Consider the following 19,324-nt stretch of genomic DNA (forward strand, 5'->3'; position numbering starts at 1 on the left):
ACAATAGGACAGGAACGGTAGGCCCGCTTCTGCTCTTATGCACAATTATTATTATTGTTTAATTATTTTTAATTATATTTAATTATATTATTTATATTAAATATAAATTATATTTAATTATATTTATTATTATTATTATTGCCAAGAAATATATATATATTTTTAAGAAGTGGTTGCCATTGACTGCTGTTTGAGGCTGATAGAGAAGGATGGCCCAAAATCACCCAGATGGCATTGGCGCGGTTCACTGTATAATGCACTGGGAGTTGAAGTCCGCCAGACTTAAAGTTGCCAAGGTTGGAGACCCCTGATATAATTTATTTATTTATTTATTTATTTATTTAATTTTGTCACAACATCATATAAAAAGGATTATATAGTATATAAGCATATATATGAGTAAATATTAGGAGGTATAAGCATCAATATATATATATATAGGAAGAAGAAAAGAAAAGAAAGAAAAAAAGAAAAAAACAATAGGACAGGAACGGTAGGCACGTTTGTGCGCTTATGCACGCCCCTTATGGTCCTCTTAGGAATGGGGTGAGGTCAATAGTAGAAAGTTTTTGGTTGAAGCTTTTAGGATTATGGGAAGAGACCACAGAGTCAGGTAAAGTATTCCAAGCACTGATGATTCTGTTACAGAAGTCATATTTTCTGCAATCTAGATTAAAGCGGTTAACATTAAGTTTAAATCTGTTGATTGCTCTTGTATTGTTGCAATTAAAGCTGAAGTAGTCTTTAACAGGAAGGACATTACAATAGATGATTCTGTGAGTTAAACTTAGGTCTTGTCGAAGGCGACGGAGTTCCAAGTTTTCTAAGCCTAGGATTTCAAGTCTGGTGGGATAAGGTATTTTGTTGTTTTCAGAGGAATGGAGAACTCTTCTTGTAAAATATTTCTGGACTCGTTCAATTGTATTGATGTCAGAGATGTGGTGAGGGTTCCAAACAGGTGAGCTGTATTCTAGAATTGGTCTAGCAAATGTTTTATATGCTCTGGTTAGTAGTGTAGTGTTTTGGAAAAGAAGCTACGAGGATTAGATTTACAACTCTTAGAGCCTTTTTTGCTATGTAGTTACAGTGGGCTTTGACACTTAGATCATTTGACATGAAAACTCCAAGGTCTTTAACGGGGTGGGGGTCATCTGTAAGGTAATGTCCATCAAGTATGTACTTAGTGTTTGGGTTCTTTTTTCCAATATGTAAGACTGAGCATTTGCTGGTTGAGATTTGGAGTTGCCAAGTTTTAGACCAAGCGGTTAGATTATCAAGGTCTTTTGGGATGATAGATGCATTGTCTGTGGTGTTAAATAGTTTGACATCGTCAGCAAAGACAACACAATTACTTGCGATATGCTCACAAAGATCATTAATGTATAGTATGAAGAGTGTTGGATAATGGATATCCAAAAGCCAGGCTAACCAAGCGAAGGAGACAATCGAGCAACCTCAAACACCGCGAGAAGGAACGCTCGAAAAAGAGATTCTGTAAAACCCGGACAACTTTGCTAGGCACGGAGAGCCTCGCCTTTCTAGCCCTTTTAGACGTCTCTATGGTGGAAGCCCTTTCTCTGTTTGGGTAGGGTAGGACAATAGAGCGGCCACCCCTCTTCATAGGAGCCCGGCGGAAGTCTTAATGAAATCAGGGCTAGGGAAAAATCTGACTCCTCCCCTTCCCTCCCCCCTCCGCCGCCGCCTTCTCCTGGCAACGAACGCCGTAGGTATGCCGTGACGTCATCGGGAGGAAGGGGCGGCGGGGCAGCCGTTTACCGGATGTGGGAGCGTGACGAGGGGGGGAGGGGCCGTCCTGCCCTGAGGCTGCCCAGCTGCGGGGGCTGCCCGGTGAGTGGGATGGGATGGTGATGGTGGAGAGAGTCGAAGCGGGAGGGGCGCGGCCGGTCCGATGGCGGGTCGGGCGGAGGGGAGGCGAGGCGGGGGTGGGGGCTGAAGAAGTGAGCCTGCCCCTTAGGAAGGGGGTGGGGGGAAGAGACGAAGCGAGACAAAGTGGTGCCCCTATTGTGCTCATTCTCCTCCTCCGTGGTGTGTCTTTGAGTGTGTGCGGTGGGTCTCCTGCAGAAAAGATCGCGGTGCGGAACTGAGGACGAAAAGGAAGGCGCCGTCATCCCCCCCCCCATCCCAAATACTGTGTGGCTGTGAGCTTGGCAAGGTATTCGTAGCTAAGCTAGATTGATTCTTGATGAACGTATCTTTTCTTTTATGCACACTGAGAGCCTATGCACCAAGACAAATTCCTTGTGTGTCCAATCGCACTTGGCCAATAAAAAAATCCTATTCTATTCTAAAAGGATGGGGAGTAATTTATGCTTAACATCATTGCGCTGGGACAACAACAACAACAACAAAAAAGCGGATGGCCGAAGGATCCTCCCGCTTCCACAGGGCTTCTAAAATAGCCTTGGTGCCTTCCAAATAGATGGAGGACAATTTCCAGTTGCCCTTAGCCGTTGGTCATGTACCTGGGATGAAATGGGACTTGTGGTCCCATATCTGCATGGGCATCAAGTTAGCTCAGGCTGATGGTCCTGGAGGGCAGCAGACAGAATGGGAGGAAAGTGAAGTTCAGCTGAGAGAAGAGTATATATTAAATGTATATGGAGGTGGGTTATTTAAAACACACACACACTAGTAAAGATGCGCATACTTAAAATATAGGATTTCTAAGCAGTTTTGTGTTTAGAATGGTTTTGAACTAGAAGTTCGAGACCATAGGGGGGGAAAAATGCTCGTTTGATATTTTTTATTAGAGGCTGGGGCAGATTTGTTAGCAAAAGAATGCCAAACAGTTAGCTGTGCCTGGAGTTAGGAGGGTGAAATTGCTTGATTCTATTGATAAAACTTGCCTTCTTCCTGTCTCTCAGTGAATAAAACTGGGAGGAGGGGGAAACCAGAAGTCTCTCTGGCTCTCTGACTTTTTCTGTCAGATCTCCTGAGCCCCTTATTGTTGTTGTTATTAGACTTCGCATCTAATAACAATAAATCATAAAATAATTTCAGAACAGCTTCATAAGTTTAACCGCCAGTTTATTATCTAAATGAGATTGTGTGAAAGGAAAAAAAGCTGAGGAGAACAAGCAAGTGTGGATTCTAGTTCTTGAACTGAGTTTCATTATATGATAAACCCCTGGCTATCAGATGGGCAGGTTATCCAAAGTCACCATGGATCAAACCCTGGTTAAAGCCCTAATTTGTTTTAGGTTTACTTCCCTTAGCCATAGGCCTGTGTGTCATCTCAATCCAGGTGTTTTGGTTAACTTTGATTAACTCTTCTTCCCAAGCAGTTCAGGGGGAGTGTCAAGATGAAGAGAACTGGATGGATGGGGTGTACATCAGTGAGCTGAAAATTTTAAGAAAGCGAAATATGGAAAACTGCAAAGTGCAAATTTATTCTAAATAAAGTAAGCATTTAACAGGACTGTCAATGGGGCTGAGAAGAAGGGAAGGAATGACAAAGAACTTCAGTTTGTTAAGCTTCAAAGAGGCCACATACCTATCCCTCCCCAACCCCAGATTTTTGTATCATTAGAGATCTGAACTAAGCAGTTTGCCTCTCATTGTATTTAATTTAATCAATTTTTTCTCTACCTGTTTTTCTCATCCTTCCTTTTGTACGTATGTGTGAATGAAAAAACACAGATTTCTTGGTATGCCATCCTACTCAGGAATATTTTTTTTAATCTTTCTTTCTGGCCTGAGCTTATAGTGTCAGAAGAGTTGTGACAGCACAGTAAAACCAAGTCCAATAGTTTGCATCAAAAAATAACAACTTCTCCTTTCTTGCTGTTTATATAGGTAGTCCTCATTTAGGCTGCTTCGTTTAGCGACCATTCATAGTTACAACTGTGATATAAAAGTAATTTTATAAATTTTATAAAAGTCCAATTCCTGCAAAACCTTTTGCAGATCTGTAAAGCAAAGGAAAAGTGAAGTAAGATAATAAAAGAATTGTGTTTCACTTAGCAATCAATTTGCTTAATGACTGAGTTGCTGGTCCTATTTATGACTGCTAAACAAGGACTACCTATATATGCCAAGCAACTTAGGGAGATACAGTTGCAAATCACTGGCAGCCTATCAAAGTCTATGAGGGCCTACTACCAAGGAAATTGTTATATACATATTGAATATTCAGAGACCCTTCCAATGAATGGTCATAATTGGATTTTGCCGATTTTGTGGATCTATTTCTTTTTTCAAACTGGCTGGGAGAACATTACTTTGGGGTATGAATCTCATTTGCGTGGCAGACTGTTAACATGTAATAATGTATTTTTAGAGAGGAAGAAGATGGAAAGTAATGCTGTTCTTCTGGAATCCAAATCCTCACCAATCAACCTTCTGAATGAAATGCACCAACTGCGTCTCCTAGGTCACCTTTGTGATGTCACCGTGAGTGTAGAATATCAAGGTGTAAGAGCAGAGTTTGTTGCTCACAAAGCTGTGCTGGCAGCCACAAGCAAGTTCTTTAAAGAGGTCTTTCTTAATGAAAAAGGCATGGATGGACCAAGGACCAATGTGTTACTGAATGAAGTCCAGGTAGCTGACTTTGCGTCTTTTCTGGAGTTTGTTTATACTGCCCGGGTAGAGGTAGAAGAAGATCGGGTACAGCGCATGCTGGAAGTGGCTGAGAAACTGAAATGTTTAGATTTGTCAGAGACCTGCTTTCAGTTAAAAAAGCAAATGCTTGAATCGGTATTGCTGGAGTTGCAAAATTTTTCTGAGTCACAGGATACCGATGAGGATGGCAAGGCCCATCCTGGAACTTTAACTGAGCCCAAAACTGTCACTGAACCACAAGGGGACAATATGGATTATTTTGCAAGCTCCGCCCTCAGAAGACCCAGAACTGGACCGGACCTCGAGTCCACCACCCTGAAATTAAAGGAAAAGTTGGACAAAAAAAAAGAAGCCCTGAAGGCCCCCTGTGCCAAAATCAGGCGGGCGAGTGGCAGGTTGGCTGGCAGAAAAGTCTTTGTGGAGATACCCAAGAAGAAGTACACAAGGCGCCTGCGAGAGCAACAGAAGTTTGCTGAAGCTGTTGTGGAAGAGAGCCGGCTTTCCAAAGACCAGGGCCCCCGTGAAAAGGGTAGGGAGGAGGAGGAGGAGGAGGAGGAGGAGGAGAAAGATCAAGCGGTGAACAGCGTGAAGCTAGAGGAGAAAGGGCCTGATGGTGCTGAGGACCACCGGGAAGAAAACTTAACTAAACTGGAAGAGGATAAAAAGAACCGCAGTGGCAACTTTACTTGCAGTACTTGTGAGCGGGAATTCCTCTACGAGAAGAGCTTTCTGAAACACATCAAGCAGAGCCATGGCATCGCAGCCGAAATCATTTACCGTTGCGAAACCTGCTGTCAGACTTTTGCCAACCGGTGCAACCTCAAAAGCCACCAGCGCCACGTCCACAGCAGCGAGCGCCACTTCCCATGCGAGCTCTGTGGTAAGAAGTTCAAGCGCAAGAAGGACGTCAAGCGGCACATTCTGCAGGTTCATGAGGGTGGTGGGGAACGTCATCACTGCCTCCAGTGTGGAAAGGGTTTGAGCTCCAAAACGGCCCTGAGGCTTCATGAAAGGACACACACAGGCGACAAGCCTTATGGGTGCACAGAGTGTGAGGCTAAGTTTTCTCAGCCTTCGGCACTTAAAACACACATGAGGTATGAACAGACGGGATGGGCCTTGTAAGCTAAATCTCCGGGCAAAAAGCTAATGCCCTCCCTGAGGCAGCTTCTTCCTGGGCAAAAAAAATAATAGGTTGAAGCTCCTCTCTGGCGGGTTCAGTAATAGGGGTTTTTCCTTTGAAACAGCAGATCGCGGCCATAATCTAAAATGCTCCTGAGCCACCGTAACATACGTTGGAATGAATGTAAACCTTAACTAAAGACCAGAGAACATTTAGAGTCCTGATTATTAACGTGCTCAAGTTGTGGGAATGACAACAATATTCCAGTCACAGACTGACTTGGGTAAAGTACAATACTGTGTAAAAGTTAAGGAGAATTGTAGCAGGTTGTGTCACATGTTAGAAAGCCAGTTCATACGATTAAACCTTGTCTAGGTAATATTTGAAAAACTGTCAGGAGGGTTACAGGGGTATTTATTCTTTAACAGCCTTCTCATTCTGGTGCTCTCCAGATGGACTGGCTGAAACTGCCAGAACTACAATTCCTTCCCCCTCTCGTTTTGACATGAGTTTAGAGATAATCAGTGCTGTTGGCAGTCAGTTTACCATATTAAACATTCAGAGAGCAGACTTTCTTTAGTTGACTGTATCCCAAGCAGATACATTGTCTCCGTGGAAGTTTGAGGGTCCTGACTGAACATTTCTAATTACTTTTGGCTAGATTTCTTTTCTTCTGAAAAGAAACCAGAGTATGTTTCTAATATTACTTAGAGTAGAAATGATATTTCCTTGGTAAAGACAAGGAATTGGATTGGTCTTTGAGAAAGAGATATTTCTGCCTGTGTTTGGCTGTATAGCCCTTTTCAGTCATAGCCGGCCAAATAAAATAATCCATGTAAGGGATATGCAAAGCTTTCATCATGTTTGGAGGCTAGACCAAGCTTTTGTATAGCGTGACATAAATGAATGTAGCCTTTTTGGCTAGTTGTTTTCTCTTGCTATTTCTGCATTGATTGAGGAGAATTTCAGAATCTGTTTAGTTTTGACTGGTCCTGATTTATTGTTTTGCCTAAATTGGGAATTACAGGTGAAGTCTGATTTCAAAACAATTCAGCTTCAAACCATTGGTTACAAATTAGACGAAGATAATCATAACGCAAAGCTCTACGTTTGAATGAAATAGGTAGCTGTACTTACCTAATGGAACAGGGCCGGAATAGCTCAGGCTGTAAGGAGCCTGTTATTAGAACACAGTAGCCTGCAATTACTGCAGGTTCAAGCCCGGCCCAAGGTTGACTCAGCCTTCCATCCTTTATAAGGTAGGTAAAATGAGGACCCAGATTGTTGGGGGGGCAATAAGTTGACTTTGTAAATATACAAATAGAATGAGACTATTGCCTTATACACTGTAAGCCGCCCTGAGTCTTCGGAGAAGGGCGGGATATAAATGTAAAAAAAAACAAAAAAACAGTTAAAGACTGTGCAAGTAGAAAAGAGGTGTTGGCATGCTTAGGAGAAAGCTGTGTGTACTTAGCTAAGCAAGGATTTAGAACCATAGCTGAATGGCTTTTTCCGTGGCTTCCTGGCTGGGATACTGTGACTAAGCACCTCAGCAAAGATATATGCCACTGAATCTCGGAATGCAGGTAATTCTCGACTTAACCATTCATTTAGTGACTGTTCAAAGCTACAATGGCACCGTAAAAAATTACTTAACAATCATTTTCCACACATATGACCATTGTAGCAGCCCCATGGCCACATGATCAAAATATGGGCACTTAGCAACTGGCATTTATTTATATCGTTTGCGGTGTCTTGGGATCATGCAATCACCTTTTGCAACCTGGCAAGCAAAATCAGAGAAGCCAGATTTATTTAAGAACTGTATTGTTAACTCAACCACTGCAGTCATCCACTTAACGACTCTGGCAAGAAAGGTTGCAAAAGAGGACAAAACTCGCTTAACAACTCTCTTGCTTAGCTCAATTGTGGTCCTAAGTCGAGGACTACCTGTACATAGAAGGTGAGAACAAGGCAGATCTAGGGCAACTATGAGTTCAGCCCCTATAATGTTGAGCTACAGCTTCCATGATCCTTCAGGCGATATAACTGACATCCATGCTGATTAAGAATTACAGGAACTGAGGTCCAATACATCTGGAAGACATAGAATTGGAGAAAGCTACTTCAGCGATTGTTGTTTTTATACTTCCTGTTATGCAGCAGCAGACAAAATGCTGCTGCTAATCCTAGCCTGTGAATCATCTGAGATAAGATTCTGTTGTTGTGTCCCACTCCTCCGCTGACGGCCGGGTCAGGGAAATCCGAATCAGGCTTGCCTCTGCAGCTCTGCCCAAAGTCCTAGCAAAGTCCTCAGAGCAGGCAGGAGACCAGAAAGTGACTTCAGCAAGATAAGTTCGACTTTGCCTGACTCAGAGACTGCCAGAAAGCAGATCCTTTATATAGGCCATGGGATGTGGCTCCATGACTCAGCACTCATTAAGGCCTGCCCCTCCCTTCCTTCTGTTGCCTCCGCCTATCCAGTCTTCTGATGCGAGGGTCACTCCAATCAGCAGCTGTTGGAAATAAACTTTCCTCAGGCTCACATGCTGTGGAGGAGGGGGAGGGGTCTACTGCTCCGTTTGCCTGGGCATGGAGCCAGGGCTGGGGCCGGGGGGTGCTCCCTCCTCTGCAGCCTGCTTGGGCATGGAGCCAGGGCTGGGGCCGGGAGATGCCCCCTCCTCAGCCTGTCTGGGCATGGAGCCAGGGCTGGGGCCGGGAGGACATTTTTCAGCGTTCGGAAGCAGATAAGCAGACCCCGGCTGCGGTGAGAGCGGGCAAGACACAACACCTGCTTATTCTTGGAAATAGAGAAGTTTGGATATACAAAGGTTGAATGAAAAATAAGTGGCTCCATAAATTTTAGTTTAAAAGGGAATATTTAAATATATGAAACAGGGGAATCATCCTTGAAATGACCTGCACTTACTTCTCCATATAATCACTAGCATTTACTACACACTTGCCAATGATGGACAAGCTTCTTAAAACTCTCATTAAAAAAATGGTGTCTTTGCCCTAGTCCTAATAGTCTTTCTCACTTCTTCATTTGAGTGAGAGAGATGCCTATGAAGGTATTTTTTCGATTGTGGGAAAAGGTGGAAGTTGTATGATTCCAAGTCTAGACTATACTGCAGATGGGCTAATACAGTGAGATCAAGCTTTGCCATTGTCTCCTGGGTGGCCCATGGGTGAGGCCTAGAGGTTGACGACAACAGAGTTGCATCCATATCTCTCTGTGCTTCTAAACCCTGTCTAATCGTGTGTGTTTTTCAGGCATTTTAAGCTGATACTGGTGCTAGGTTCAAGGAAATCCACATAAATAATACCACATAAGTAGACTAAAAAGTGGTAACTGAATGTTTTCCTGACAAAGCCAGTGTTTTGAATTTTTTTTTCTCAAGGTGAAATTTTTTAATAATATTCCATGCACCGAAGTTTCATTTCTGAATCTCATTGACAAGCCCATGTTGCACTGACTCGATAATGTAGTAATGAAATTTAAACCTTATCTTCATCCTTACAATAGGACAATGATGGCTGACAAATTTCAACCCTTGAAAGCTTTTGTCTTAGATATCAGCATGAGAGAAACACATCTTGCATGTAATGTGAGTCACATTGCTGATATATTGAAGTATATCAGTAATGCGACTGACCCACACATTCCTGTTACAATGCTATGGTTGTGTCCCTTTGACTGATTCACCAATTCTCTTTGATCTGTTTATCAACATTTCTCATGTGAGGCTTGCTAGATGTTGTCATAGGTTATCTACGGTACTTCGTTCTTGATTATACAAATCAGCCTTTCCCATCTGTATCTTTTTTGGCTCAGTGATGCAGAATAGACATATCAAGGCAATAATCACCCCAAACAATCTACATTTGTTGTGAATTTCAGTTGGAGAGATTCCTTTGGCAATCAAAACTTAAAAGCGCAATCTTCCATTTTACAAAATGGGGAAAAAACATGCTGAAGGAACTATCTAACATCTCGTACACCAGTATTATTGCCATCTGTTAACTTACGTAACATCGGAAACCTTGCTTTTCATTCAGCCCTTGTAATATAGGAGAAAAAAAATGAGAATTTAATGGGGTTTGGATATATCACCTCTATTCCTAAAGCAGATATCTGTGGTGAAATCTGGTTACAAAGCTATAGGGACATTTTGGTCCTTCATGCTTCTTGATTCAGGAGTAATCGTTATTCTAGGGGCAGAATATGAAATACTACCTGCACTCAGAGAGGAAATGACCTATAATCCACATGTACTAGTATTTTTTTATTTAAGGAGCTCAAAATGCATTTGCTATATAGCTTCTATAAGTAATTTTTCCCAGCCTTTGAAAATTGAAAAATATTTGCAGTATTTGCATAAATGCAAAAAGACATTAATCTGAAAGTTAAGGCATTTTCAGTTGTGATTCATTTCCCAAGTTAAATTTTAATCATGTTTGTTCCTTTTTTATTGCAAGTTAATTTAGATCACTGTTGCTTTTGATTTTAAGAAAATAACTTTTCATTTGACTATTGTCCATTTTGAAATTTATTTCTGGTTTCTCTCTTTTGAGGGGAAGCATGCCTAGACGTACACCTAGAGTTTTATTCTCTGAATTTTGTTTTAAAAAAGTATTTTTAATATGAAAGGTTATCTTCCCTTCAACTGGAAAAGTATATATATAGAAGACATCTACGTACATACTACCTGTTGGATTGAGCACATCATGCACAAGGGATACGCTAGGTATTACATTTCCCAGTCAGTATTAGAGATCCCCATTCTGGACTGGAAATCTTAAGTGTCATCCTAGTAAATGCCATTGTTTGCTATCCACTGACTTATGTCTCAGTGATGCTGAGGAGCAAATATAATACATATCTTGATTTGTGTTATTCTTTTCTTATTTCAGAATCCACACAGGCGAAAAACCATTTGTTTGTAATGATTGTGGAGCAAGATTTACACAAAATCACATGCTTATATACCATAAAAGGTGCCATACAGGTAGTAGGATAATACTGCATTTTCACACTCCAGTTTTTGTTTTTGTTTTATTCAATGACCGATACGTGCAGTATATAATCTGTTTTGATGTATGTTATTACTATACGTAGGAGCTGATGGGGATTAAGGTTAATGTTCTTGAAGATCAATGGCTATCAAATTTTATTCTTTGTCAATTTAAAATTATTACCTGGTCCTCATTAGTTTAGAAAAATCGTTGTTTACCTTTGCTCTGGATAGTCCAGTCTGTTTTCCAGAACTATATGGCTCACAGCTATTATTGGAATCAATAGAAATTCAGTTTTCCGCTTTCAAAAAACCAATCAAATGATAAGGGTAGGTTGTTATTATATCTAGTTAAATGTTATGATTTGTTATTTAGAAATACAGTATTCCTGTTAGCAGTATCCCAAACCATGAAATAATTATACTAGCCAATAACCAGTATCTTTTGTTCACATAAAGTGTTGTCCCATGGTTAACTGAATCCTAGTTCACTCAGGTAACCCAGTTGGATATATGGTTTTTTTACCTGAAACTATTAAAATCATTTGAACAGGTTCCTAAGTTATGCAAGCCTAAACCATAATTGGCTAGTTTGTAGTTCATTGTATGATGTGAAAACAGCCTTATTATCTACATTAGTAGCATTAATGAGATTCTGCTAAACCAGCAAGACCAGGATAAGTTCCTTTTTTTTTACATTAAAACAATGCACAGAAAAATAGGCGCTGTTGGAAATGCCATAATATATTAAGAAGGGATATGTATTGGCAACTTGCTATTCTTCAAACTCCGTAATCAAGCATATGTACAAACTGTATCTTCATTAGCTAACTAGCAAGTTGGATCCAATATTGCTGTGGTTTTATCTCAATCTCATTTTAATCTTAAACCCTAGTCATTTTGAGTATAACAATAGGCTTTTTGTGGCCGCTATAAAAATCTAATGAATCTAATTGCACGACACTCTAAAGCAGTGGTAGTCAACCTGGTCCCTACTGACCACTAGTGGGCGTTCCAGCTTTCATGGTGGGCGGTAGGGGTTTTGTCCGATACTGAAGCACTTTCCTTTTTTTTAATTTAATTGACTTTTAAAAAAAATTCATAGCATTACTTAAAAAACATTTTCATTAGGTTTTCATAAAATTCCCCATGACAATTTACATTTCTAAAAATATACTATTTGTATCGCCCACACATAAGTTTAGTTCACGTTACCTAAGTGAAACTAAATGGCGCTATAGTGCAACCACAAACAAAAGAGCCTCATCCCAGAATAGCTCGCGCATCTCCCCCCACACCACCCAGCTGTAACAGACAAGCAGAGCTGGTAGCCGGCACCCCTCCCTCCAAACCCAATCCATGACGCGCAAGAGGCATGCGCAGACGATGATACACAGTGCATTACTCTGGAACCGGTGGGCGGTTAGAAAATTTTACTACTAACAGAGATACAAAAGTGAGTGGTAGGTATAAAAAGGTTGACTACCCCTGTTCTAAAGTAAGAACTGTTTTGCAAAGTATTTTTATTTCATATTTTTAAAAATGTTGACTATAAAAAGTTTTCAGTCATCCATCATTAATTTTGGAATACATTTCAGAGAAATCTTTTTGGCCATGTTAGCTTTGTAGAGATGTCAGTATAAAATATTTAGGGAGCACTTGGTTTTCTATAACTATTCTATAACTATAATAGACAAAGCAGAAGTGGATGGCCTTGTGTGGAAACGCATGTTCATATATGTGCGTTGAACTTGACATCTGTAAAAAACAGTCTTTCTGCTTTTTTTCTTCCAATTCCTTTATGCTCTAGGAGAGCGACCTTTCATGTGTGAGACATGTGGGAAGAGCTTTGCCTCCAAGGAGTATTTGAAACACCATAATCGAATCCACACTGGATCTAAGCCCTTTAAATGTGAAGTTTGCTTCAGGACATTTGCGCAGAGGAATTCCCTCTATCAGCACATCAAAGTTCATACAGGTAGGAAGCTACAAAAACGACTTAGGAAAAGGTTTGGCTTTAAAACTTTTTTGGGGAAAATATAGAATATTCAGCTCTGACACTTTCTTGCTAGCTGATGCCAATCTTCTTGTAGCCCTTCGTTTTGTCAGCTGATAGTAGCATCCTTTACAATTTCCAGGTTTCCATAGTGCTATCTGCCAGGTCACCAGATTGTCTGTGTTTCAGCCTGAATTCACTACTATACCATATTGTCTTGAGTTTTTGCCCAGCCAATCCCAGTGATTTGTAAATCATCATTTGTGGCTTTATGAATCAGACTGCTGTAATCTCGTACTTAAAACAAACTAGCTTGAGCTAAGTTCAAATTGATTGTTAGAAATAATTATTTCAAGTGTAATATTTAAGATTGTTTGAATCTGACATACACAATCTAGAAACATACACTATTTTCAGTAGTTTGAGATTCCAGATCTTGTATTTTTGACTGTTTTCTTGGGGTATTGTTATTTAGTTTTAGAACTTATGTAAAGAACAGATAATGTTTTAGGTTATTTATGCAGAAATATCAAAAATTCAAATGGTTTCGCAAACTTTGAAACAACACTGTAAATATTTCTTCCCAATGTCTTTGAATCTAATTGTTATATTTTGAACTCTTCAGAAGAGTTGTCTTGTTTTCCTCTGATTGCTTTTGGCTGAACTTCCTGTCCCTAAAACTAAAATTTGCCTGTTTTTGTTTACTTCTTCAGTTTTTTTAATAAGTGCATCTATAAACTTGTTTCTCTGCTTATAATCTTCACTGATTCCTGCTACTTTTTATAGCTTTAACCATTTGGGGTTGTTAGTGTTGTGTTTGCAGACCTGCAAATTCTCGCAACTCCTGTATAGCTTTCTGTATTATTCCCTGAAATTCTGTTCTTCAGGCCTTTAGGCATTTTCCTCTTTAAAGTATATAAGAATCTATTTCATTGAATTCTAACTGCATTACCAGCTAATATTCTTTGCATCTTTTGAAAAGAATCTCCCGATTAGATTCTTCAAGAGATTAGGCCTATTTTTTTCCCTATAAACTCGAATTGGTAACATTTTTTTTTTTTGCTTTTAATTGGAGGTGTAAATATGCTGAGTAGCACAGCAACCTCAGCCAGGTGGCAGTGTAGTCAAGGCTTTCAGTCAGGTTATTCCTGCATTTCTTTGGCAAAACCTCCCCTGATTTCTGTAGGTGCTTTATCTTACAGGTGAGCGTCCATACTGCTGTGATCAGTGTGGCAAGCAGTTTACTCAACTCAATGCACTGCAACGTCATCATCGGATCCACACAGGAGAGAAGCCATTCATGTGCAATGCCTGTGGACGGACATTTACCGACAAGTCTACTCTTCGGCGTCACACCTCAGTAAGGGAAAACAGGCACTTTTGTGAAAATCGCTTTTTGTGTACTTCCAGTTGCATTTTACTGGTGCATTAAAGGATAGGAAAGGTTATCTTGTATAGATCCCACAGTATGATATACCGTATTTTTCGGACTATAAGACGCTTTCGGACTATAAGACGCACGTAGCTTTTGGGGAGGAAAACAAAAAAAAATTGCCTCCCAGCAATTTGGCTTCTTGCAGCAAACAGCTTGGTCAGCTTCAACTCAGCCTAATTTAGCACGACCAGCTGATTGGCGGTTGGATCCTGGTATACCACCGATCAGCTGTTCCAGGCTGCGGGGATCACTGCTGCTCATTGGCGCCAGCACCGCCCTTTGTTGCTGCCACCTATCACCATCTGCGCGCACCCTATTTTTGGCATCCACACAACTCATTTTTGGCCTCTGCGTGTCCCATTTTCGGCCGCCTATCCCCACCACCTGGAATGGGCCAAATACAGGATGTGCAGAGGCCGAAAATGGGGCAGCCAGAGGCTAAAACCAGGATGTGCAGAGACTGAAAATGGGGTACGTAGAGGTAACGATAGGTGGCAGTGGCAATGGGCGCTGCCGATGGGCGGCGGCAATCCCTGATACCTGGAACAGCTGATCGGTAGTATTCCGGGAGGCAGATCCAACCGCCAATCAGATGCTCGTGCTAAATCAGGCTGTGCTGAAGCTGACCAGACTGTTTGCTTTTGCTGCAAGGAGGCAAATTGCTGGGAGGCAGAGGTCAAAGAGTGTGGGTCGGCGGATGGGCGGGGCTTCAGCAATATTTATTCTATAAGACACATAGGCATTTCCACCCACTTTTTTGGGGGGTGGGGGATGCGTTTTATTGTCCGAAAAATATGGTATATGGTTGCCTTGGATAATGAGATTAGAGTAAGAACTTTTCATGGATGAGCAGTTTATGCAAATGAAAAAAAATGGGAACCTTTCACATATTAGCAGAGGGTATTTCCATTCCTTTGGATGAAATACCTTCCTTATTGCTGGATTGTTGGGTTCCTGATTGGTGACATCTGCCAAAGCAGGCTTTTCAGAATTACAATGACAATTTTGATTTTTGTTTTGAAAATCCACAAAAAGTCATCCCAACACAATTACAAAATGTGATCCAGAATGTCAAACATAGAGCCTGATCTTTGCCATCAAAAAGCACACAAGCTTTTCCTTGAAGGAGAAAACAATTTACATGTAAATGAATGCACGGGCAAGCTTTAATACTTGAGATTATTTTTAGTTTGCCTTTAATGTTTTACACCTTCCCTTCACTTGGGAAAAATGTGTCCCGCTTCTTGCTATCTCAGCATTTTAATTGCCACTGTTCTTCTCTGAATTCTAAATTTTCTTTAGTGTAGACTTTGTTACTTGAATATAAACCAATTCTCTCGAATAGTCTGCTGTATTTGAATGAAAAAAAGAACTGTTAGGTTGACTTTTACTTAACCAAGAATCTCCTCCATACTGTATCAGAGTTTAAAGCTCTGCGCAAGGGGTTTGCTACAGTCCTTCAGACTACAGAAAGTGCGTAGAATCCAGTGATTTAGTATGGGTAATCGTTTTTCTTTAATAGATTCACGATAAGAACACACCCTGGAAGTCTTTCCTTGTAGTTGTTGAAGGTGCTTCTAAGAATGACGAGGATCATAAGACTGAGCTTCCTGATGAGGAATATGATGGACCTCGTCCCAAGTTATCAGAAAAGCTGCTGTCGTACGCTGAAAATGGGCACTATCAAAGTTTGACGGCTGTTGAAGAAAGCATGGCTGCTGGGCATGAAAATGGATCTTCCTCTGTAACAGACTGTAAATTGAGGCCTGCAGCAGAGTCCCAAGAAGCCCCTATAGCTACAGCTTTGCATGATCTGACAGTGTTGCACACCCAGACAGACTCACTTCAACCGCCTCTTCACAACTTGGTGAACATGGAATAGGCCCATCAGTTGAGTGGAGAAGTTCAACAAGGGAAAAGTTACTTTATATTGTGTAAAACTCTTGTAGTACAGTGACCTGTGAAAAGATGCTGTTAAGAGTCCTATATTCTACCCAAATTAGTTGAATTCAAATGGATGAAGTCAGTACTTAACCTATTTGTCAAAGAGAAAAGTGCTCTTTCATGTTTTATCTGCATAATGTAAAGTAGGGTCCAGATCACAGTCATTATAGAAGGAAATGGCGGTTCTGCTTGAGTCCAGATTTTTCTTTTTCTTTTCTTCTCGGCATTATATCCCGTTAGTTTCCTTTTTAAAAAAATATCTTATTTAACTTTGTTTTCATATTGTATGCAGAAGAATGTGAAATACTGTGCCACAATCTCTCTCTGGGTCCAATACTTGATGCAGTGTAATCTTTTTTCAAAGAAATCTCAGATAGCAGGAAATATCTAACACTGTTTTTGTAAACTACAGAACTGCTCGTCTGATGAAATTCAGGAAAATCACCATTTGAATCCAACTATGTCCCTTGGCTGTTGCAATGAAGTCCTGGGTTTCTCTTCCCTCATGTAACCCTTTTGCACCTGTCAAAAATCTGCCAATGCTTTGGATAGTCTCCAGAATTGATGTGTACAATCACCATAGAGGGAGAAAAAGGGAAAATCACCTCGTTTGCCCCTACAATTTGGATGTTGACTTAGCTTTGTAAAAGGAATGGAGATTACATTAAACTAATGTAATCAGTATGACAGACTACTTCCTGGGGGGGAAAAACTTGGAAACAGATTTTTTTTAAAAAATTGCAGCAGCTTTGTTCTAAAGCTAAATTCCCTCCTAGGTAAGCCTGCTAGCTCTCTGTTTCTTCAGTCCCTACTGATCTGTCCATATGATAGTGATGTCTACTACAGAAGTAAGGAACTGACAGTTTTCCAGAGATAATGCTAAATTACCGATCACAGTGCCAACCAGCATTTGTATTAATGAGACTAACTGAGAATTGTTATCTGACAACGTCTAGAGATTTATAGGGCCTGTTTTATAAATTCATCATCTTATTGCATCCACCTAGGTGTCTTCTCACTACTGCACATTCTTTGCCCCGAATCTCTCTTTAGATTAGAAGGTCCTGCACGTGGTTCTTGGTTCCCCCATTCCCCGCTCTCCAGAAGTTATTTCCTAGTTGCTGCTGTATTCTACTTACTGGTATTTGCATATGGAGTTCTGTACCTTGAAGAATTTCATGGGCAGAATTCTCATAGAACAGATTGCTCCAAATATTAAAAATGTTTTTTTTTTTCAAAGATGGTACATCTTGTAGATAATTTATTGTAAATTACCTTGCTTTGCCCCATTATATTAATATTTTGAATTAAGAAAGTTAAAATCATCAGATTTCTGGCAGTGGTGCCTGAAATATTCTGGATGTAATTTTCCTGCTTTGGATTTACGTTTGCATGAAACACTTCAATCTCTTGTGGCAAATTAAGTTATAATCTGGGCTGTTTGTAGATTTTTACAAATAGATTCACCCAATTATGTTTCAGTCCACTCATAGCTTGGGAGACTATGCAGTGTAACCAAGATAAAATAGTTGCTCCAAATGTAAAAGTAAGTTTCCTATATCACACAGGTTGCGGAGATGAAAACTTTTAACTCAAAAAGCATCAGTAATGTGCCTTTTTACTTTTAAAATCAGGAAATAAGAAGTGCCAAAGCCTATGTGAATTTGAAATTCCACCTATGTCCTGAATTTGCTAGTATTCTGGGTTTTAATTTTTATATTCAGAAACCATCCTTAGTACTATTTAAGACTTTAAAAAATTACCAACATGTTAAATGTTTCTTTCCAAATCACGTATATTGCGGTGTTCGTGGTGTTTTTCTACATTGGGGAACTAAGTTGTAAGTTAAAGTGTTGTAGTTTCTGTCATTCTGTGTGCACACCTAAATTTTCTTTGGAAGGTTGTGAGAACCTTAAAGATGCAGCATCTTTAAGAGAGCTACAAGATGGAGAAAACAACAAAATAGGGGGAAAGCCCATTTCAAAAGTGGAAATCTGCTCACATGACATCAAGTATCAATCTTTTTAGGCATTTTTAAAATATTCTGTCCCTTTCAAAAATAGGTGCAACTAGTGATGTGTGTGTTGGGGCATGTACTCTTTATGACAAAAAAATGTGGTAAATTTGAGAGAGACACAATTGTTTTGTCTTAAGGGACAGGATTTTCACTGAAGTAATCTTGTAGGATATGATTTTCCTCAAGGCATTTGTGGATTCAGAGAATATGCCAGCTGCTTTTACTTGGTTACTTTTCAAAGTTGATTTATTCCCGCATTGGATCCGATTTTGGATATTGGTTGCACCCTTTGGTAAAGTTTTGGATTCGTTCAGTTGTGTATCCTCAAAATTTCCTCTTTTTCCTTACATCAAATTCAAAATCACTTTGTGGAGGGGAGGAATAATTTAGGCCAACTTTGCTATATTAGCTTTTCAAATTCTTGCCCTAATATTTTGTTTCTTCAGAAGGAAAAGCAATAAAAAGTTCCTATATATAATTTTTTAAAGGTAAACTCTGTAGTAAGAGCTGTATGTCATTTCTTCTGTTTTTATTTAGTCTGGTAAAATGAATGTTTTTAGAAATACTATCCAGGGGTTATATTTACATATTTATTTTGTATACCATGTGCTCCTTTTGACTTGCATTTTAATAACCAGTTGCAATATATTTGTAGGGTATATTTCAACCTTAAATACCAATAGATAGGGATCATTATTTTATACTGTATAAATATGTGAAAGTAGATGGACTTTAATAAATTGATTGGCCTTATTAAAAAATCAAAGAATTCCATCTTTTTTGCAAGTTACTTATTTAGAGAAAGTGGTTACATTTTTTGGAAAACATTGCAATCCAGAAGGCTGAGTTGCAATTTACATGCACTGTAAGCTTTCATGTTTGTGTTCAAAAATAATAGAACTGCTCTCTACTAAAGGATGTGTTTTTCACAGCATACTAAGCCCTAATGTGGTTTCTTTGGTGTGAATTCAGCCATTACAGAAGGATCTGTAAGCCACTTAGGTCTTAAAGCAAAACCAGCCATTGTGTTGCAATGTACAGCTATACTGGAGAATTTTTAGTTTGTTAAAATTAGAAAGGAACATAAGGGACCTAGTCCTACCTGCTAATTACTAATTTCTGTGCTGAAAGTGTTGAAATGGCATCTGTTCACATTGGTGTGCTATTTCATGCTAAATTAAGATCAGTTTCAGCAAAGGTAACTGAA

At 39.9% G+C, this 19,324-nt stretch overlaps 1 protein-coding gene across 4 annotated transcripts; it reads left to right on the forward strand.

The window, feature by feature from the left end:
* Positions 1–1,799: 1,799 nt before the first annotated feature.
* Positions 1,800–18,907, forward strand: GZF1 (GDNF inducible zinc finger protein 1). 4 transcript variants are annotated; one of them, XM_058180899.1, is made up of 6 exons: positions 1,800–1,848; positions 4,301–5,678; positions 10,625–10,719; positions 12,536–12,703; positions 13,924–14,081; positions 15,679–18,907. In XM_058180899.1, exons 2-6 carry the CDS (start codon positions 4,312–4,314, stop codon positions 16,036–16,038), a joined length of 2,148 nt encoding a protein of 715 aa, XP_058036882.1. In that variant the 5' UTR covers positions 1,800–1,848; positions 4,301–4,311; the 3' UTR covers positions 16,039–18,907. The 4 variants fall into 4 exon arrangements, with proteins under 4 accessions (XP_058036882.1, XP_058036890.1, XP_058036872.1 ...); XM_058180907.1 differs by lacking the exon at positions 1,800–1,848 and adding an exon at positions 1,989–2,173; XM_058180889.1 differs by lacking the exon at positions 1,800–1,848 and adding an exon at positions 2,194–3,422.
* Positions 18,908–19,324: the final 417 nt, after the last annotated feature.

The sequence above is a fragment of the Ahaetulla prasina genome, chromosome 1 (genome assembly GCF_028640845.1).
Source record: "Ahaetulla prasina isolate Xishuangbanna chromosome 1, ASM2864084v1, whole genome shotgun sequence".
NCBI classification, from domain to species: Eukaryota; Metazoa; Chordata; class Lepidosauria; order Squamata; family Colubridae; genus Ahaetulla; species Ahaetulla prasina.